We start from the raw sequence: 19,624 nt of genomic DNA, 5'->3' as shown, positions 1-19,624 counted from the left end.
GCCGCCGCCCGGATCGTCGCCAGGCCGCCGACAGCGAACCTGTTGCGCAGCCTGTCACGGCCGCTCGGGCTCCGCGGCGCCGCCTCAGCCCCACAACAACATGGCGGCCGCGGCCTCCGCAGGAAGCCGGGGGGGCGGGGAGGTAGGCGACGGCCCGGGCAGCTGACGGCCCGCCCGCCCTCGGCCCGCACCGACGCCCCCACCCTCGGGAAGCCGAAGTTGGCCTTGGCGCGGCTCCTCACCCGCAGAGTCTCGGGGCACCGAACCCCGCGGGCCTGGCGCCAGCGCTCCGCTCTCCCCTCGGGGAGGCCCCGAAGCCCCCGGACCCGGCAGCCCTTCCTGGAGCAGCGGCTGCCCACCTGGCTCCTCCTCCCCGAGGTGACATGTTGAGGTTGGGTGGTGCGTTTCCTGCCACTGCAGAACCCCCAGGGTTTCAGGGAAGGCCTAGCTAGCCAAGTCTGACACATGCCTGTTGCACCTCACATGGGGTGCTCTCCGGTGCCTCTCTCTCTCTCTCTGTCTCTCTCTCTCTCTCTCTTTCTCTCTTTCTCATAATGCGCTGATGTGAGAGCTGAGAATCTCCTGGAATGGGAATCTGGGGAAGGAGGAGGCTGTTCCCGCTCTTGCTAATGTGTCTGTTACAGCCCGCAGAAGAACTGACCATACCCAACGGTCATCCATTCATCCATTCAGCATTTCTCATTCCTCTATAACACGTGACAAAGGCCAACAAGGTAGGGACCTCTCCACCTGCCTCCACTTGGGAGAGCAACTACTCCATATACTCTCATGAGCAGTAAGAAGACGTTCATCTCTGCCCAAACCCCACTACCTGCAGGCCTGAACATTCTTCCCCACACTATAGCTGCCTGACAACTGAAGATCAGAGTATCACTTTTTTCCTCAACCCTTCTGGTCCCTGGTCTCCCCACAAAACACAAGACTTCAACTCAAGTTACTACCGTATACCCTTGCCTTGACACAGCATTCTTTCAAGAGAAAGGCTTTCTGTTAGCTGAGGTTAGAGGATGAGTCAGGGTTCCTATGGGTATAACAAAGTGGGGTTATAAGACCCAATATTCCTCTTGGCTTTTTGAGGCAGAGTGGGGGCTGGTCCCATGTACAAAACTCATTACACCCCCCCCGGGACTTCAGCAGGTAAAGGAGAATTTTGTGTCGATCAAATGAACCTGTCGTTACTTACCTGTTAGGGCAGGTGAAGGGGAAGGCTGGCTTGAGAGGAATGGCCCCAAAGCTTAGGCCTAATTGGCCAACCAACCCATGAGAGGGACTTAACAATCATTAATGATGGTAAACAGGCTTTTCCTGATCTCACACTCAGTGCTTTTCCTAACTCTTCTTTTAGGACCTGACCAAGACCTGACAGACAGGTCCTGTGCTTCGGTGACACAGTGAGGCCTGACTCCTTTGTGTTAGTCCAGGAAGTCCCTTATCTACTGAGGACAGTCAATCTGCAAACAAATCACCCAAGCTAGGGACAACACTCTTGAGCATATGGTCTCATTCTCATGGCAGACCGTCACCAATTAATCCTGGTACTCTCTTTCAGAGCCCATATTAAAGAGTCTAAGCCTCTGAATCCTTCTCAACAGAATGCTCCAGAGACTTGGCCGAGTGTGAAACCTGTTTTTTTTTTTTTTATTCCTGATAGGCAGGTAGCCAGTCTCTATATGCTTCCCACCATTTGGTCAATGTCATTTGTGTTTCTGGGTTCTGGACCTGGTGAAATTCACCCTGAGCCCTTCTTTTTCTTTCTGAAGGAGGTGCTGAATCCATGACTGGACAAAAATGAAGTTTGTAAAAAGGAATATTTATAAACAAATAAAAGCGTATGTAAACATTTCCCTAAAACAAGCCAAAAATTCAGCAACCTGTCCTGGAAATTGGTGTCCTGTATACAACTGGGAGCCTATAGTATCCCAACTGCTAAAGCATTATATCTCAGGGTTCCCTAAGGAACTACGAAGCCAGTTTGTCCATCTTACTCTGCTCAGTCCGTATTTATGATTTGCATCAGTGATACAGCCACCATCCTACTTCTTTGACATCCTCTTCTGCTCACAGAGCATATCTTGGAACTGTATCTGTAATTTCTCTCCTTGGTATTTCCAAATCCCACCACTGTTGTTTACTTCCAGCCTAATGCGTGATCAGATACTTGGAGGAACTAAGTCCTAGTTTAGACATACAGGCGTACCTGTCAAGTCTAAAGAAGATTAGGAATTGCTGTAGGATGAGAGGTCAGGAAAGGGACTAAGTATATTTTCCCTTCCCACCTTCCACAATTTAGGATAGATTCTTAAGTCTTTTCCTGGTAATCTAGCTTTTAAGAAAACCAGTCTGTTTTCTTGATCTGCACTGATTCTTCCCACTGCAACCATATATAAGCTATTCTCTATCAATCTCTCTTTCTGTTGGTTTTAATTAATTAGATTCCATCCTTAACCCCATTCTTACTCAGTCTACTTTCAAAACAAACCCAAAATGGTGGGAAGAGGTTACAATAGAGAACATAAGCAATTCCAGATTCTAAGCATCCCATGAGGTAAATAAATTCTCTATCCTATAGAGTAGGAAGGCTCTGAGAATCTGGAGCTCATATGTAACACCTCCACGAGTAACAAATCTCCAAGGCAATGCAATAAATAAATAATTTAGAACTTCCTTTATTGTTTCTTGTAGTGCAGGTCTTTGGCTATAAGTCTTAGTTTTATCTGGAAAGGTTATTTTACTTTCATACTAGAATTACGTATCCCCTGAATATAGAATTCCAGGTTGACAGGGTTTTTTTCTGTTTCAGCATTTTAAAGATGTTTTTTTCCATTCTCTTCTGGGCTTCTTGGTTTCCACTGAAAGTCAGGTGTTGATTAGATCATTTTCTCCTCTATCTAATATGCCATTTTCTCTTGCTGCTTTCAATATTTGCTCTTTTTCTTTGACTTTCAATAACTTGACTCCAATGTACACTAGAGTTTCCTCTTTTTTTTATTTATTCTGTGTGTCATTCATTTCCAATCCTGTATCTGCAAATTTCTGTCTTTCATCAAATTAGGAAAAATCTTAGACATTATTTCTTTAAAAAAATTTTTTATGTTTATTTCTTTTTGAGAGAAAGAGAGACAGCTTGAGCAGGGGAGGCACAGAGAGAGAAGGAGACACAGAATCTGAAGCCGGCTCTTCAAAGACTCTGCACTGTCATCGCAGAGCCCCAGTTGGGGCTCAAACCCACAAGCCTTGAGATCATGACCTAGCCAAAGTTAGGCACTTAACCCACTGAGCCACCGTGGCATCCCAGATATTATTTCTTCAGATACTTTTTTCTGCGCCACTCTCTCCCTCACCTTCTGGCATTACACGTGTATCTGATTGTTTGCTATCCCCTGGGATCACGTAGACGTAGCGGTATTGAACTACCATTGGACACCAGGAGAACCTGGCTCTGCCCTCCTGATTCTCAGGGCATCTGAAGACAGGAGCAGTGCGTAGTGGCATCTAAAGCGTGTGCCTTTTATCTTCTACTTTGGTGGCCGTAAGCTGCCTCTATTGTTAGCAACTGTGCTTTTTAGCCAGGGTGTCTCTTTTATTCCGTAGAGAAAGACCCTTATAATATCTCTATACTGCTCTTGAACACACACACATGCACGCACACACACATACCCGCACACATAGTATAAGAATGATTCTATTCCTTCTGAGAAATAGTTGGAAAGTGAGGTTTGTCTCTTTTTTAGTTTCTTTTTTCTTTTCAAACCCCACACAAAAGAATAGATGTGCTGACAGTCATTCTTTGTGCATAAAGAACGTAAAGTTGGAGTCAATCTGGAAAACCAAGCTGAGGCTGCCCCAGTATTTTGACCATAAGAGCAGATGTAAACCAGGTGGGGGATGGGAGAAGTCAGGATCCAGGAAAAGGCCTAGGGTTTCATCTGGTATGCATTTGCCGATTCATTAATTGGATATTTGTTTTCATTCAGCAAATAGTTGTTAAGAACCTATCATGTTTTAGCTGCTGGAAGCAAGGAGTTAGCAAGGAATTAGCACTAGTGGAAGCAGCTGACCCAATTCAGAGGTGCAGTTAATGGGCCAAATTAGTTCCTTTGCCCTGTTACCACCAGCTTGGTAACCTCCTGCATCCTATTTTGGAGCGCTGGCAGAGATGAGAAATACAGAAGAAGCAGAAATACGAATGATTTAAGGGGAAAGAGGAGGGAAGGAAATTCCCAAGCACACAGGAAGGAGTGTTCTCATGATTGGGCCACTTGTGTCTTGCAAAACTTGAGATGCTGGCTTCAAGCCTGATGGTACTAAAGAGGCAGGACCAGGCATCTTAGAGGGGAAGTCAGCCCGGACTTGGCTCTGGGCCCGCACAGCAGGGTGGAGCCAAAGGCCAGACTGGGGCAAGACCCTAGAGCTCTGGGCAGGACGTGCCCATTCATGACTGAAGCAGTAGGGGCTTCCAGTCTGGCAGGTGTAGCTCAGCGGAAGGGAATCCAGCCCGTGTTCAGAAGTCAGACATTGTTTCCTGTCTGGCAGATTTGCCCAGCTGTCTGTTCAGTTCACTGCTGCCGTCTCTAGCACAAACCTGGAGTGATTCCAGTTCCCTTCTTGTAATAACCTCACTAATATTTATGTGGCATTTTTCACTTGACGGAGTAATTTTGTTATTTCTTTAATCCTCACAACAATCCTGGGAAGCAGGGTAAAGATCTGTTTGTGATCCTGTAACCTTGGTTGGTATGAAAGGAAAGAGGTAAAATCAGGCCGGCCTCAGTCTCATGTGGGTAGTTTTCCCATGCCCACTTGTTGTGATTTTTCTTTTTCCCCTTTTAAATAGAGAAACACAGGCTATGCTACTCTGGGTTCAGATAGCAACAATGTTTTAGTTTAAAATGTACAGTGGATCAGATCATTTTGTACTGTGTGGCCCAGTCTAGCTGGACAAACATTTTTATTTCTAGAAGTACCATTTTCTTCTTCCTCTGTAAGATAATATCTTGAGCCAATGAAATATAAGAAAGATAACCACCCCTACCCTGCCCCCAGCCGCTCTCGCAGGACAGAGAGATGGAGTTGCTGTATTTTCTGTGGTGCCAGAACACTATAGGAGGGTAGACCCCTGGCAAATGGGAGGCCGCATTTTGCTCATTTAAATGACACACTTATAACTTGCCCTGTCTTGATCTTCCTCAAGGACAAGACGAACATCTAAAAATTAGGGCAATGAAATCACTGCCCAAAGTGGTGTCAGCAACCTCAAGATGATTGCCATCCTCATCCACCCTAGGGCAGAATGACCAGAATTCTCCACCCAGGAGAATTCTCTGCACTGGGACTCAGATGGAGATTAGGACTGGGTGCTTGGTGCTATTTGTCATTTCTTCCCGCCCCCTTTTTGTGTTGTATGTATCCAATGAATAGGCCTTGTTTTTCTCAAGTACCCATAGTTTAAAAGCCTTTAGGGAAGGAAACAAACCATAGAGACTCTTAAATACTGAGAACAAACAGAGGGTTGATGGTGGCGAGGGGGAGAGGGGAACGTGGGTGACGGGCATTGAGGAGGGCACTTGTTGGGATGAGCCCTGGGTGTCGTATGGAAACCAATTTGACAATACATTATACTAAAAAAATAAAAATAAAAGTGTTTCATTTGGTAGAACCACAGAGGAGGGCAAAGAAGCACAAAAATAGACTTGCTTGCAAATTAATTGAAACCTAGAAGCCATTCCTCAACAGGTGGATGTTTTTGCCCTTTTTACAAATGCATAACTTGAGTGTCAAAAAAAGTACAGCATTTGAACAAAGCCACTTGGCCATAAGTGCTGAGGATGGCTACTATCCAGTTTTCCTAACATTTAACCACCACGACCATTGCTTGCCTAGTGTGCCCGGCACATGTAAATATGAATATAAATATAAATATAGTCTCTAATGAAAGGTAACAGTGCATGCCAGGTATTACAAACCTCACTTTATAGGCAAAGAAACTATCATTTAAAGAAATTGGATCAGTTTTCCACAATCACATTTTAAGAAAGTGGAAAAGCTAGAATTTGAATCCTTATTTTTATGACTATCAAGACCATGATCTTTCTACTCTACAATACTTCCTCTCACTATATTAGAGCATTAGCAATTTTTCTGTCTTTGTATTAAATCTACATGAGTAGGAACTTCCGAAATAATTTATCTTAGAAGAACAGTTCCCCAAAATATGAAGATGCAAATAGTAGGTCAGGTTCCACTTTGCTGTCAGACACATGGTGTGATGCTCCTGGAACTTGTGATTCCTGCCACTGCAGTCAGGAGTTCATGTCGCAGTGCACTGCTGTCTCCTGTGTTGGCCAGGGAATTGGAGAGTGTGATTTAGACGGTCTTATTCCTTATTTTCCTTTAAGAATCTGTCATGTAAATAATAGAAGTCTTTAAGGAGAATCTCCCCTGATCATTTGAAGAGAAGTGGCAGCAGAGGCCTTAAAGATGTGCACCCAGTCTGGCCAGTGTGAGCCATAATCACTAATTAAGTGAACATCTTGTCATTCACGACCACCCACATTGACCCAAGGTGAATTAGTCAGGTCAGATTACTCAAAATACTTAGAAGAGCTTCATTACATTCCAAATAGACAGCTGAAGGAAAATAAAATCTTAATGTCTGTGTCTGATTTTCAATTCTGTGAAATGATCTGACTGCAGAACATCTCTTCTTTATTGAGGTGTAATTTGCAGACGGTAAAGTATACACGCTGTAAATGTGCCAACGCCCTAGATTCTATGTAAGCGACGTGCAGCGCGGACCTACCTACGCCTGCCTTCGGCCCGATGCTGTAGCCGGCTCACGTGAAGCAACAGAATTTTTACCCCACTTTGAAATTCTTCCTACAATTCACTCATTTGTAGGAGGAGAAATTTTAAAAGATTTCAGATGAGGGGTGCTTGGGTGGCTCTGTCAGTTGAGCGTCTGACTCCTAATTTTGGCTCAAGTCATGATCCCAGGGTTGTGGGGTCTAGCTACCACATCAGGCTCTGGGCTGAGTGTAGAGCCTGCTTGGGATTCTCTGCCTCCATCTTCCTCTACCCCTCCCCCCACTTACATGTGCTTTCTCTCTCTCTCTCTCTCTCTCTCTCTCTCTCTCTGTCTTTTTTTAAAACTCAACTTTAAAAGAAAACTTTTTAAATGTTTTTTACTTATTTTTTTAATTTTTTTAATGTTTTATTTATTTTTGATACAGAGAGAGACAGAGCATGAGTGGGGGAGGGGCAGAGAGAGAAGGAGACAAAATCAAAAGCAGGCTCCAGGCTCTGAGCTAGCCGTCAGCACGAAGCCTGATGCGGGGCTCAAACCCATGAAACCTGAGATCTGACCTGTGCCGAAGTCGGAGGCTTAACCAACTGAGCCACCCAGGCACCCCTACTTATTTTTGAGAGACAGAGAGAGACTGCATGAACAGGGGAGGGTCAGAGAAAGAGGGAGATACAGAATCTGAAGCAGGCTCCAGGCTCTGAGCTGTAAGCACAGAGCCTGACACCAGGATTGAACCCACGAACCGTGAGATCATGACCTGAGCCGAAGCCAGACGCTTAACCTACTGAGCCACCCAGGTTCCCCTCTCTGTCTCTCTCTCTCTCTCTCTCTCTTAAATAAATAAATAAATAAATAAATAAATAAATAAATCATTTCATACTAAGTCATCTTAGTAATTGCCTGTTATTTTTATCAAAAAGTAATTGGTGAAAATCTTTGTGTAGATGTTTTGCATCCCTTTATCTCTCCATCTCTCATTTTGTTCTAAAAAATAATTGCAAGTTCTTTCTGTTACAATACAAAGAGTTTTCAATTCTCTGTTCTGGAAAATGCCAGCATTGTTTTGGTATTTAAGAAAGTTGTTGACCAACCTCCCCATATCCAGTAATGTGTTTATTTTCTAAGATTCATTTTCTTTTTCAGAAAAAGTCATCATACTATACATTACATTCTTATGACTTACATACCTATGACAAACAAAAATTTGTACCTTTTGACCCCCTTCATCCTTTTTACCCACTCCCCCCCCACCCCCCACTTCTGACAACTATAAATGTGTTTTCTATCTATGAGCATGTTTTTGCTTTGTGGGGTTTTTTTTTAGATTTCATATATAAGCAAGATTATAATGGTATTTTTGTTTCTCTGTCTGACTTATTTCACTTAGCATAATGACCTCAAAGTCCATCCATGTTGTTACAAATGGCAAGATGTCATTCTTTTTATAGATGAATAATGTTTCATTGTATACATACATATTTATACCACATTTAAAAAATTCATTTATCCATTGATGGACACTTTGATTGTTTCTATATCTTGGCTATTAAAATGTTGAGAGTGAGGAAGCATGCACATGTGTGCTCCAGTGAGCAGGAGAGGGGCAGAGAGAGGGGGAGAGAATCCCAAGCAGGTTCCACGGTGACAACGCAGAGCCCAACAATGGGCTTGATCTCATGAACCACGAGATCATGACCCGAGCTGAAATGAAGAGTTGGACGCTTCACCGACTGAGGCACCCAGGCACCCCTATATCTTGGCTATTATAAATTATGCTGCAATGAACATGGGGGTTATATCTTTTTCAGTTAATGGTTTCATTTTCTGTGAAGAAATACCCAGAAGTAGAGGGCTGGATCATTTGGCGGTTCTATTTTTAATTTTTTGAGGAACCTCCATTCTGTTTTCCATAGCAGCTGCAATTTACATTCCTCTAACAAAACACAAGGATTTCCTTTTCTCTACATCCTTGCCAATCCTGGTCATTTCTTATCTTCTTAATTCCCATTCTAATAGATGTGAGGTGATATCTCATTGGTTTGCATTTCTCTGATGATTCGTGATGTTGAACATCTTTTCAGGTACCTGTTGGCCATCAGTATGTCTTCTTGGAAAAATGACCATTCAGATCCTCTGTTCATTTTTTAATCAGATTTTCTTTTGCTATTGAGTTATATGAATAATTCATATATTTTGGAAACTAACTCCTCAATAGATCCATAATTTGCAATTCTTTTCCTCCCATTCATTAGGTTGCCTGTTCATTTTGTTGAAGGTTTCCTTTGCTGTGTAGAAGCTTCTTAGTTTGATGTAGTCCCACCTATTTATGTTTGCTTTTGTTGCCTTTGCTTTTGGTGTCAAATAAAAAAAATCGTCACCAAGAGCAATGTCAAGGAGCTTACTGCCAATGTTTTCTCCTCAGAGTTTAGGTCTTACCTTCAGGTTTTTAATTCATTTTATGTTAGTTTTTGTGTGTGTTGTAAAAATGTGATCCAGTTGTATTCTTTTGCATTTGGCTGTCCAGTTTTCCCAGCACCATTGACTGAAGAGATTGTCCTTTCTCCATTGTATATTCTTGGCTCCTTTGTCATTAAATTAATTGACCATATATGTATAGGTTTATTTCAGAGCTCTCTGTTATATCCCACTGATCTATGTGTCTACTTTTATGCCAGTGCCATATTGTTTTGCTTACTATAGCTTTGTAGTATACTTTGAAATCAGGCATTGTGATATCTCCAGCTTTGTTCTTTCTGAAGGTTGCTTTGGCTATTTGGGTTTTTTATATTTTGTGGTTCCATATAAATCTTAGGTTTGTTTGTTTTTCTATGAAAAAATGCCATTGGAATTTTGATAAGGATTGCATTGAATCTGTAGATTGGTTTGGGAAGTATGGATATTTTAACAATATTAATCCTTTCAATCCATGAGGATAGAATATCTTTCCCTTTATTTGTGTCTCCTTCCATTTCTTTCATAAGTACAGGTCTTTCACCTTCTTAGTTAAGTTTATTCCTAGGTATTGAATTCATTTTTGATGCAATTGTAAATAGGATCCTTTTCTTAATTTCTATTCCTGATAGTTCATCATTAGTACATAGAATCATAGCAGATTTCTGTATATTGATTTTGTATCTTGCAACATTACCTAATCCATTTATTCTAAAAGTCTTTTGGTAGAGTCTTTAGGATTTCCTATATATAATATGTCATCTGCAAATAGTGACAGTTTTACTTCTTCCTTTCCACTTTGGATGCCTTTTATTTCTTTTTCTTACCTAATTGCTCTGGCCAGGACTTCCAATGTCATGTTGAATAAAAGTGGTGAGAATGAGCGTCCTTGTCTTGTTCCTGAGACGATGTTGCTGTGGGCTTGTCACATAAAGCCTTTTATTATGTTGAGGTACATTCCCTCTACACCCACTTTGTTGAGAGTTTTTATTATAAATGGATGTTGAATTTTATATAATGCTTTTTCTGCATCTATTGAGATGATCATATGATTTTTATCTTTAATTTTGTTACTGTGGTGTATCATATTGATTGATTTGATGCCATCCCTGCAGCTCTGGAATAAATCCCACTTGATCATGGGATATGATCCTCTTAATCTATTATTGAATTTGGTTTGCTAATATTTTGTTGAGGATTTTTGCATCTATGTTCAAAATATTGGCCTATAATTTTCTTTTCTTGTGGTGTCCTTCTCTGGTTTTGGTTTCAAGGCAATACTGGCCTTGTAAAATGAATTAGGAAATGTTCCCTCCTCTTAGTATTATTATTTTGGAAGAGTTTGAGAAGGGTTGGTATTAATTCTTCTTTAAATGTATGGTAGAATTCACCAGTGAAGCCACTTGATCCTAAACTTTAGTTTGTTGGGAGGTTATTAACTACTGATTTCATCTCCTTACTAGTAATCAATCTATTCAGATTTTCTATTTCTTCATGATTGATTCAGTCTTGGTAGGTTGCGTGTTTCTAGGATTTATCTATTTCTTCTTTATTAAATTTTTTTTAATATTTATTTTTTGAGAGAGAGAGGGGATGCAAGCAGGACATGGACAGAGTGAGGGGGACAGAGGATCCAAAGCAGGCTTTGCGTTGACAGCAGCGAGCCCAATGTGGGGCTCGACCTGCAAACTGTAAGATCATGACCTGAGCCAAAGTCAGACGTTCAGCCAACTGAGCCACCCTAGTGCCCCTATCCATTTCTTCCATGTTGCCAAATTTGTTGGCATAATTGTTGATCCTTTGTATTTCTATGGTATCAGTTGTAATGTCTCTTCTTTCATTTCTTATTTTATTTATTTCATTCCTAATTTATTTATTGGAGCTTTTTCTCTTCTTGGTGAATCTAGCTAAAGGTTTTTCCATTTTTTTTTTCAAAGAATCAGCTCTTAGTTTCATTTAACTTTATTTTATTTTATTTTATTATTTATAAAATGTTTTTAATGTTTATTTACTTTTGAGAGAAAGAGACAGAGGCATGAGTGGGAGAGGGGCAGAGAGAGGGAGACAGAATCCTAAGCAGGCTCCAGGCTCTGAGCTGTCTGTGCAGAGTTGGATGTGGGCCTCAAACTCACAGACTGTGAGATCATGACCTGAGCCAAAGTCGAATACTTAACTGACTAAGCCACCCAGGCACCCCTTCTTTATTTTATTTTATGATTATTTTTTTATTTTAGAAAGAAAGAGAGTGGTGAGTGGGGGGAAAGGGGCAGAGGAAGAGAGGAAGAGAATCTTAAGCAGACTCTATGCTCAGCATGGAGCCTGATACAAGGCTTGATTCCACAACCCTGGGATCATGACCTGAGCTGACTGGCTACCCAACCACCCCTCATTTACCTTTTCTATTGCCTTTTTACTCTATTTATTTCTGCTCTGATCTTTGTTATTTCCCACTTTCTACTAACTTTGGGCTTCTTGTATTCGTCTTTTTCTAGTTCTTTGAGGTATAAATATTAAGATCTAGCCACCTAAAATATGGTTGAAACCTTTAGTTCCAATTCCAAATTGCTTGGGATGAAACTCTGATGATCCTACTTAGGTCAGATACCCACTCCTAGTGCACTCAACTGCAGTCAGGGAGGTAGAATCAAACTGCATAAACATGACTGACTGGGCCTACTCTTATGATTTGGGAGTTTAATGTCTGGAGGAAAAGAAGAAAGGAGGGACAAAAGGAGCTGGACAGATATGACAAAAGACTTCTGTAATATTTTTGTCAGGCAGACATATTGGTACTGATGGCCATTTTCTTAATGAAAGAAAAAAATAAATATTAAAATGTCTCTGCAATATGCTAAGAGTCTTTGAGACTTTTATTATGATGGCATGATATATTTTAGTTTTTTCAGATGCTTAAGGAGGATCTGGGTGATATCAGAGTTTTATGTTTCTCTTTGATTTATCATCTGAGACAAGAGAGAGTAACTGAAATTATATTACAGCTCTAGCATTCTCTTCTTAAGTTCAGTGTTCTTTCCCAGAGCAGGGCAGTGACATTGTTAGAAGTTAAAATCAATAATATAAAGTTCTATGGGTGCCTGGGTTGCTAAGTCTGTTAGTTGTCTGGCTCTTGATTTTCGCTTAGGTCGTGATCTCATGGTTTGCTGAATCGAGCTCTACATTGGGCTCAGAGCTTATTTGGGATTCTCTGTCTACCCCTTCCCACATCCCTCTCTCTCTCTCTCTCTCTCTCTCTCTCTCTCTCTCTCTCTCTCTCTCTCTCTCAAATAAACTTAAATATATACATATATACAAAGAAACAAAAATAAAATTCTAACCTCCAACCAACAAATTTTAGTTAGAATTATGGTAACTTCTGGGTGCCTCAGTTGGTTGAGCATCCAACTCTTGATTTTGGCTCAGGTCATGATCTCAGCTCAGGGTCATGGGATCAAGCCTCGTGTTGGGTCCATGCTGAGCATAGAGCCTACTTGGGATTCTCTCTCTCCCCTCTGCCTCTCTCCCCAGGTAATGCTCTCTCTCTTTTTCTCTAAAAAAAAAAATGTTATGGTAATTTCTTAGGGATTTACAAAAATGTCCCTGAACTTCGTGTCCTTCAAATTTAGCCTTGGTTTTAATTTGATGTACTTCACAGTCTGAATTGATTTGTTTTGTCATTTATATGGTAAGCCTCAGCACAGGGAGCAGGTTTTGACACGTACTGGAAGCTTACACTGCACTCTCAATACTTAGGAAATAATAATTAATAGTTAGGTATTGAGTATTTGGCATAAAACTCTAACTTTAAGAGCTATTTTGGTGTATGATGAAAGGGAGATATGAAAAACTTTTCATGGCTTTGTAGAAGGAGTCGGGAATGTATCCACTGGCTGAGATATGTTGGCATTTGGAATACATAAAATGTAGTTGCCTGATGAATGTGAACACCAAGTGGTTCTCATGTTAAGACTTGTAAAAACATTTATACTAGAATTAATGTCATCAAGATTGGATTAAGAATTTAGAGGCCCTAAAGTTAAAGTACCCATGTGTGAAATTAAAATGCCAAAATACACTAAACCTTAAAATCAGGAAGTCCAATAAGTTCTATGATTTGTTTATCTTATAATTTTGCATGGTGATTATTGCAATGTCTTTTTTTTTTTAACTCTCAAATATTGAAGTATTTCCGGGGCACCTGGGTGGCTCAGTTGGTTAAGTGTCCAACTTCGGCTCAGGTCATGATCTCACAGTTCATGGGTTCGAGCCCTGCGTCAGGCTCTGTGCTGACAGCTAGCTCAGAGCCTGGAGCCTGTCTTCAGATTCTGTGTCTCCCTCTCTCTCTGACCCTACCCTGCTCATGTTGTTTCTCTCTCCCAAAAATAAATAAAACAAAAAAAAATTTTTAAATATATTTAAGTATTTCCAAATAATTGTATGTGTGTGTGCATGCATGTGTCAATACAATGTGTGCATGTTTGCACACATGCAGATATGCATGACCAAGACATGCCTTGGCTACAAGTACGCTAAGATGTGCTTAATCTGCTTTTTGGATAATCCAGTGGTTACACCATGTTCTTCAGAATTCAGAATGTTAAGTGGATTGTATGGACTTTGGTTCCAATTACAGAAAATTTGAATAGATAAGTTGGCAAGCAAGAAGCAAGGACGCTACACCAAGGGGTGACTCCTTTATGACTCCTCAAGAGACAGAGCTGTGCCTGGTGTCTTCTACCCAAAGTGGCAGGGGCTCAGTTTCATATTGGAACATACGAATTTTGTTCCAATATGATCCTGATTGAGGAGCAAGTGAGCAGCTGGTCAGGGCCTCTTCGTGTGATGGTTCCTAACTTCTTCAACAAAAATGCTTTTCATTATTTCCCCTCCCTGATTTGGAATATTTAAAAAAATTTTTATGTTTTTTATTTATTTTTGAGAGAGAGAGAGAGAGACAGCGTGAGCAGGGGAGGGTCAGAGAGAGAGGGAGATACAGAATCTGAAGAGAGGCTCCAGGCTGTGAGCTAGCTATCAGCACAGAGCCTGATGCAGGGCTCGAACCCATGAACCATGAGATCATGACCTGAGCCAAAGCCAGACGCTTAACTGACTGAGCCACCCAGGCGCCCCGGGAATATTTTTTTAAAATGCATTTAATATTTAAAAGTTTGTTGTATATAAATGCATATTAAAATGCCCTTTACAGAAGGAAATTAAGGAAATAAGAATCTTTAGAGTTAAATTATCAGAATAAAATATTGCATAAGAAAAAATAGTTAAATATTAAAGAAATGGAATGGCTCCAGTTCTGAGCAAATATGACTGTAAATGTTAAGGGTGCAATAAAGGAAGTGGAGGTTTGTTAGTCTAGGGAGATTTTTTTTATTAAAGGAGAATCTCTAAGATCAAATTTGGCAGTACCTATCCATCTACTATTGTCCTAGGAAAGGAGAATCTCAGACTTGTATTTATAGTTCCATTAGCAAAGCCATGTTTATTGAGGTTACTACCTGCCTCCTTTCGTCAGTTCCCATTGAACTTTCAAGTTACTGCCTGCCCCTACTTTGATTCCAGTAACATTCTAATCACAGTCTCGTTCCCTATGTCACCACACAAGGAAAAACTGTGCTGGTCATGCTTGCAGTGCCATTCTGGCCTATGTGACCGTGATAATTCTCAGCACAAATTAATACATCGTTCTAGTTTGTTCATCAGTGAATTCGAATCATGAGAGATGATCGCAGATGGGCTGACAAATGGGATTTCAGAGCAGCAAGGCTGAGAGCCAAGGAGCTTCACCTAGGAATGTGGCCTTTAGACTGTTGGAGGGTCAAGAGTGTGTCCATTGCATCTCTATCGCCAGCTTGCAGCACAGGGCCTGGGAGCCAGCAGAAACTCAGTGCTCACTTACCTTGGCTAGACACTCCTTAATACTAAAGCCCATTTTATAATTGCATTCTCATTTTATAGTTACTCAAAAGCATATTGTCATCAATGCGAAATTTAAACAATACTTTTAAAAGTTACGTAGGTAATATACATTTTTAAGAAAATGATAAAATATAAGTAAAAAGAAAAAAGTAGTTCTCCGTATTTCAGTTACTTAGAGAAAACCATTGTTAGCTTTTTGGTATATACTCTTTGGGATTATTTTAACGCATTATAAATATATATTTATATATGTCTTACAAAATATCATTAAGCAGTTTTGTAGCTGGCCTTTTCTTGTTTTTTACTTAAAGTATATGGTGGTGAAAACTCTTTCATATTGATAAGTAATCTATGGCATCATTTGTTTCCTGGTTTAACTGCCTTACTTTTTTTTTTTTAATATTTTATTTATTTTTGATACAGAGAGAGACACAGCATGAGAGGGGGAGGGGCAGAGAGAGAAGGAGACACAGAACTAGAAGCAGGCTCCAGGCTCTGAGCTACCTGTCAGCACAGAGCCTGATGCGGGGCTCGAACCCATGAATGTGAGATCTGACCTGAGCCGAAGTCGGAGGTTTAACCGACTGAGCCACCCAGGCGCCCCTGCCTTACTTTTTTTTTTTTAAATGTTTGTTTATTTATTTATTTAATATAGTTTATTGTCAAGTCGGTTTCCATACAACACCCAGGGCTCATCCCAACAAGTGTCCTCCTCCATGCCCATCACCCATTTTTCCTTCTATCCCGCCCATCAACCCTCAGTTTGTTCTCAGTATTTAAGAGTCTCTTGTGATTTGTCTCCCTCCCTCTCAATTATTTTTTTCCCCTTCCCTTCCCCTATGGACCTCTGTTAAGTTTCTCGTGTTCCACATATGAGTGAAAACATATGGTGTCTTTCTCTGCCTGACTTATTTCACTTAGCATAATACCCTCAAGTTCCATCCACATTACTACAAATGGCCAGATTTTATGGCATCTTTTTTAATGACTGTGAGCATAGTATATCTTAGCATGTGGATATACTATGACTTAAACATCCTCCTGTTGCTCATCATTTACCATGCATCCAGTTCTTTGTTACGATAAGCAACACTTTAAAGAACACATTTATCATTTCTTAGAATAAATTTCTAGTGGAGCTATAGCCCGGGTTAAAGTTTGTGTGTGTTTTAAAGCTTTTGACGTAGAGCCATCTGTCCTCTAGAAAAACTCCCATTGATTTATTCGTCTGCTAGCAGTGTTTCAGGGGGCCCCACGTCCCCCCTTAGGGTTTCTACAACTTAATACCTCATGACATCCCTGGAGCTTAGGGCTACTATGACCCATGGAATCCTTAGCAACTAACTGTCCACCACATGCAGCTTTTCTGGCAGCGCCACCGTGCTCTTCCAATCCCAGCCACTGTCCCTCTACGCCTAAGCTCTAGCATCTCCCTGCCTTCCTGCCTTCCTTCCTTTCTGGTCTTGAAGTTCCTTCTGGAGGCTCTGAGTGGGTTGTATGGTTGCCAGACAAAATACAGGGTGCTCAGTTAAATTCAAATACTAAACAATGAATATTGCATGAGCCAATAGTGTAAAAATCATTGATTGTTTCTCTGAAATTCAAATTTAACTGTGTATCTTGTATTTTTATTTGCTAAATCTGACAGTCCTCCCTGGGTATTCTTTAATAGCATCTGCCCTAAATCTAGTAAAATTCCTCAAAGTGTCTGATATTTGCATGCTTCCCTTCTGTGTCATCCGTGCTGACACAGAAATTTCCTTACTTTGTATTTCTTTGGTCATTTTGTGGGTGGGGGGGAGGAAGTGTATGAAGTTGGGAGGGAAAGGAATCAACCACGTCTTCTCAAGATGCCATCTTTTCTCAGAAGTATGAAAGCTTTATAGGAAAAAAACCCCAGTGAATTTGAAGGCTACGAAGTAGGAGAACATTCATTGCATATCTTTTGGAAAAAATATGTTACAAAGGTGTATGATCCCATTTCAGTTTAGAATATTTTATTTTAAAATAATAGAAATAATTTTCAAATAAGACTCTAAACCTAGACTTCAATTAAACTTCTGGTTATGCCTTTCCAACAGTTTTACCTTGGACAGGCTATATATAGTCTTTCTGAGTCTTTTCCTCATCTTTAAAGGAGACATGCCAGTCTCTTTTGTAGGTTTATTTCAAGTGATGAGGTGACAAGTAGATTGCCTGGCACCCCCTGAGCCTTCTCTACTTCTCCACCGAATGGAAGAGCACACACAGGACAGTCTTAGTGACTGGATTACTCTATAGTTCTCTCAATTTCTTTTTTTTATGACACATTCTAGGCATCTTAGATTAAATTTGGGAATATGATTCAATCTATTTTCTAGGTCTATAAAGATAAAGGGGCTTTGGTATTTAGATACATATTTTCTAAATCTGATTGGATGTTCACATGTGGTATATGTATTACCCGTATATTCAGTTATGTATCATCAAGGCTGTTTGTGTGTGTAAAAGAGAGATTGATTTTGGATCCCCAAATATCCCACCAGTCATCCAGATTGACACCCCACTAGATCTCTGAGAAAAATGCTTGAATAGAGGATAAAGATATTATTTACTGTCTTACTGGCTGGGAGTTTGGTCCAATTGCTATTCTAAGTTTCTGCTAAGCAAAGCAGGACTTCAAGATCCAAGGCTAAGTGAAAAACAGGCCTTGCAGGTCCTTTGCCCTTGGGGCCATACTTGATCTTCTCCTGGGAAGGGCAAGGAAAAGGATGGAAAAGGAAACCCAAGAGAAAAAGAACCCTTTCTCCAAAAACCCCAACGAGGACTCTTCCCTTGTCAGGTTTCTCTGTGCCCTCTTCTTGACTGGACCTCGACTTTGGCCTCCATCTCAAGGTCCCTTGCCTGGTCTTCACAGCCCAGTTTTAGCAAGAATCCCACAACTTCAGTTGAGGGAGAATCTCCCACCAGTGAGATCTGATCAAGTTCTTCATTCCCCACCTTTGAGTCTTAAGTCCTTGGCCTTTTTTGGAATCCTGCGAAGTCAGTCTAGCAAAAAACCCCTTACTCTTGCTGTCTTCTCTAGTAATTTTCCGATCAGTGACCCCTTCATTCTTCCTTGGCCATTGATACCCACTTGTCCTTATCACATTCAGAGCTCAGCCTGATGTCTCCCCCCATTTTGATAGTATTGAAACCTATTCCAACATTCTTGGATAAAGTCTTTCTTACCATTTTAACAAGTGTCAGAATAATTTTTTTCCATTTTCCTCCACATTTATTGAGATATAATTGGCATATAACATTTTGTAGATTTAAGGTGTACAATGTGATGAATTTTATACACGTTTATATTCTGAAGTGAATAACACCCTATATAGTACCTTTTTTTTGATGTGCTGGGAACTTTTAATATTTATTCTTTTAGCAACTTTGAAGTCTCCAATATTTTTAGAATAATTTTTTCTTTAACAACTGTGACAAATCCAGCCTGGGCTACCTTAGAGAACCACCCTTTTTTTTTTTTTTTTTTGTACAATGCAAAGATTTAAATAGGAGCAGAAAGAAAAGACATTCCATGTGTAATGAAATGCTTTTAACCTTTAGCTTCTACCATATTTGTTCCACCCTTAGCAATAAAGCCCCCAAAAGACCTTGACCCTGTGTTAAATTTCGCCCCGCTAGGGAATGGGGTTTGTGTGTGGAAGTCCTTGGGCTCCCTCTAGTGGTTCGAGTGCGCATCCCGCACTGACTGGTAAATTGCGAGTGTTGGGGGAGGTTGTTGTTGCTGTTCGGGTGTTAAAGGAAAGAAACTTAGGGTGTTTCTTTCCCTCTCCAGGGAGCTTAGCAGAGTATCAGAAATGTCCCGTCTGTACCGTCATGCAGCTGATTCTTTAATCCTTTCTCGTTCTCCCTTTGGGACACATGAAGTTGGTAGGTAGTTCAGCCCTTTTACAGAGGTTCCTTTGATGTTCTATCCAGGGAGCCACAGTTAGGTCAAGACATTCAATCACATGCACCCCAAGTGTTTTTCCAAGTGTGCCTGCGTGCATGAAAATATCCTAGGCTGTTTATTTAAAATGAAGATTTCCGGGTCCCACCCCAAACCTCTGAATCATAATTTTCAGGAGTGGGATGGGGGTGGTGAGGATATTCTTGTGCACATTAATATTGAAAACCAGTGCTGTATGCTCCTTGAGAAGGCGTTTCTCCACCTGATGTCTCATTTACAGTTATGGCACATGATGTTGTAATCAGACTCCGCAGACAAGGTTACAGTCACAAAGAGCACACTATAATAATGTAGCATGCCAGGCTTTCCCTCTGAAAACAGAACACAGTATACACCCTTCCCTTATTTAATCTCTGAATCTAAATCCTTGATTACATAGAAAATGCTTTCCTTCTCCCTTAAAAAAAATCTTATTCTGTTCAGTCTTTTAA

General features: G+C 40.8%; 2 protein-coding genes across 7 annotated transcripts in view; one reads left to right on the top strand and one right to left on the bottom strand.

Annotated features, from left to right (window-relative positions):
* ITSN2 (intersectin 2) overlaps positions 1-347 on the bottom strand; it is a 138,857-nt gene extending 138,510 nt beyond the window's left edge. For 4 of the 6 annotated variants that reach the window (XM_029938202.1, XM_029938203.1, XM_029938206.1 and 1 more), the window contains exon 1: positions 243-347. The gene's annotated coding sequence lies outside the window, so the exon portion shown is untranslated. The remainder of the gene's footprint in view (positions 1-242) is intronic. The other 2 variants (XM_029938204.1, XM_029938209.1) reach the window with 1 other exon arrangement.
* Positions 1-19,624, top strand: part of LOC115290745 — a 47,864-nt gene that overhangs the window by 3,621 nt on the left and 24,619 nt on the right. Inside the window, exon 2 of the mRNA XM_029938565.1 lies at positions 24-378. Within this exon, the coding sequence (XP_029794425.1) occupies positions 24-378 (355 nt within the window). The remainder of the gene's footprint in view (positions 1-23; positions 379-19,624) is intronic.

Source organism: Suricata suricatta, chromosome 4 (genome assembly GCF_006229205.1).
Source record: "Suricata suricatta isolate VVHF042 chromosome 4, meerkat_22Aug2017_6uvM2_HiC, whole genome shotgun sequence".
Taxonomy (NCBI): Eukaryota; Metazoa; Chordata; class Mammalia; order Carnivora; family Herpestidae; genus Suricata; species Suricata suricatta.
This window is presented reverse-complemented; position numbering and strand designations above follow the sequence as displayed.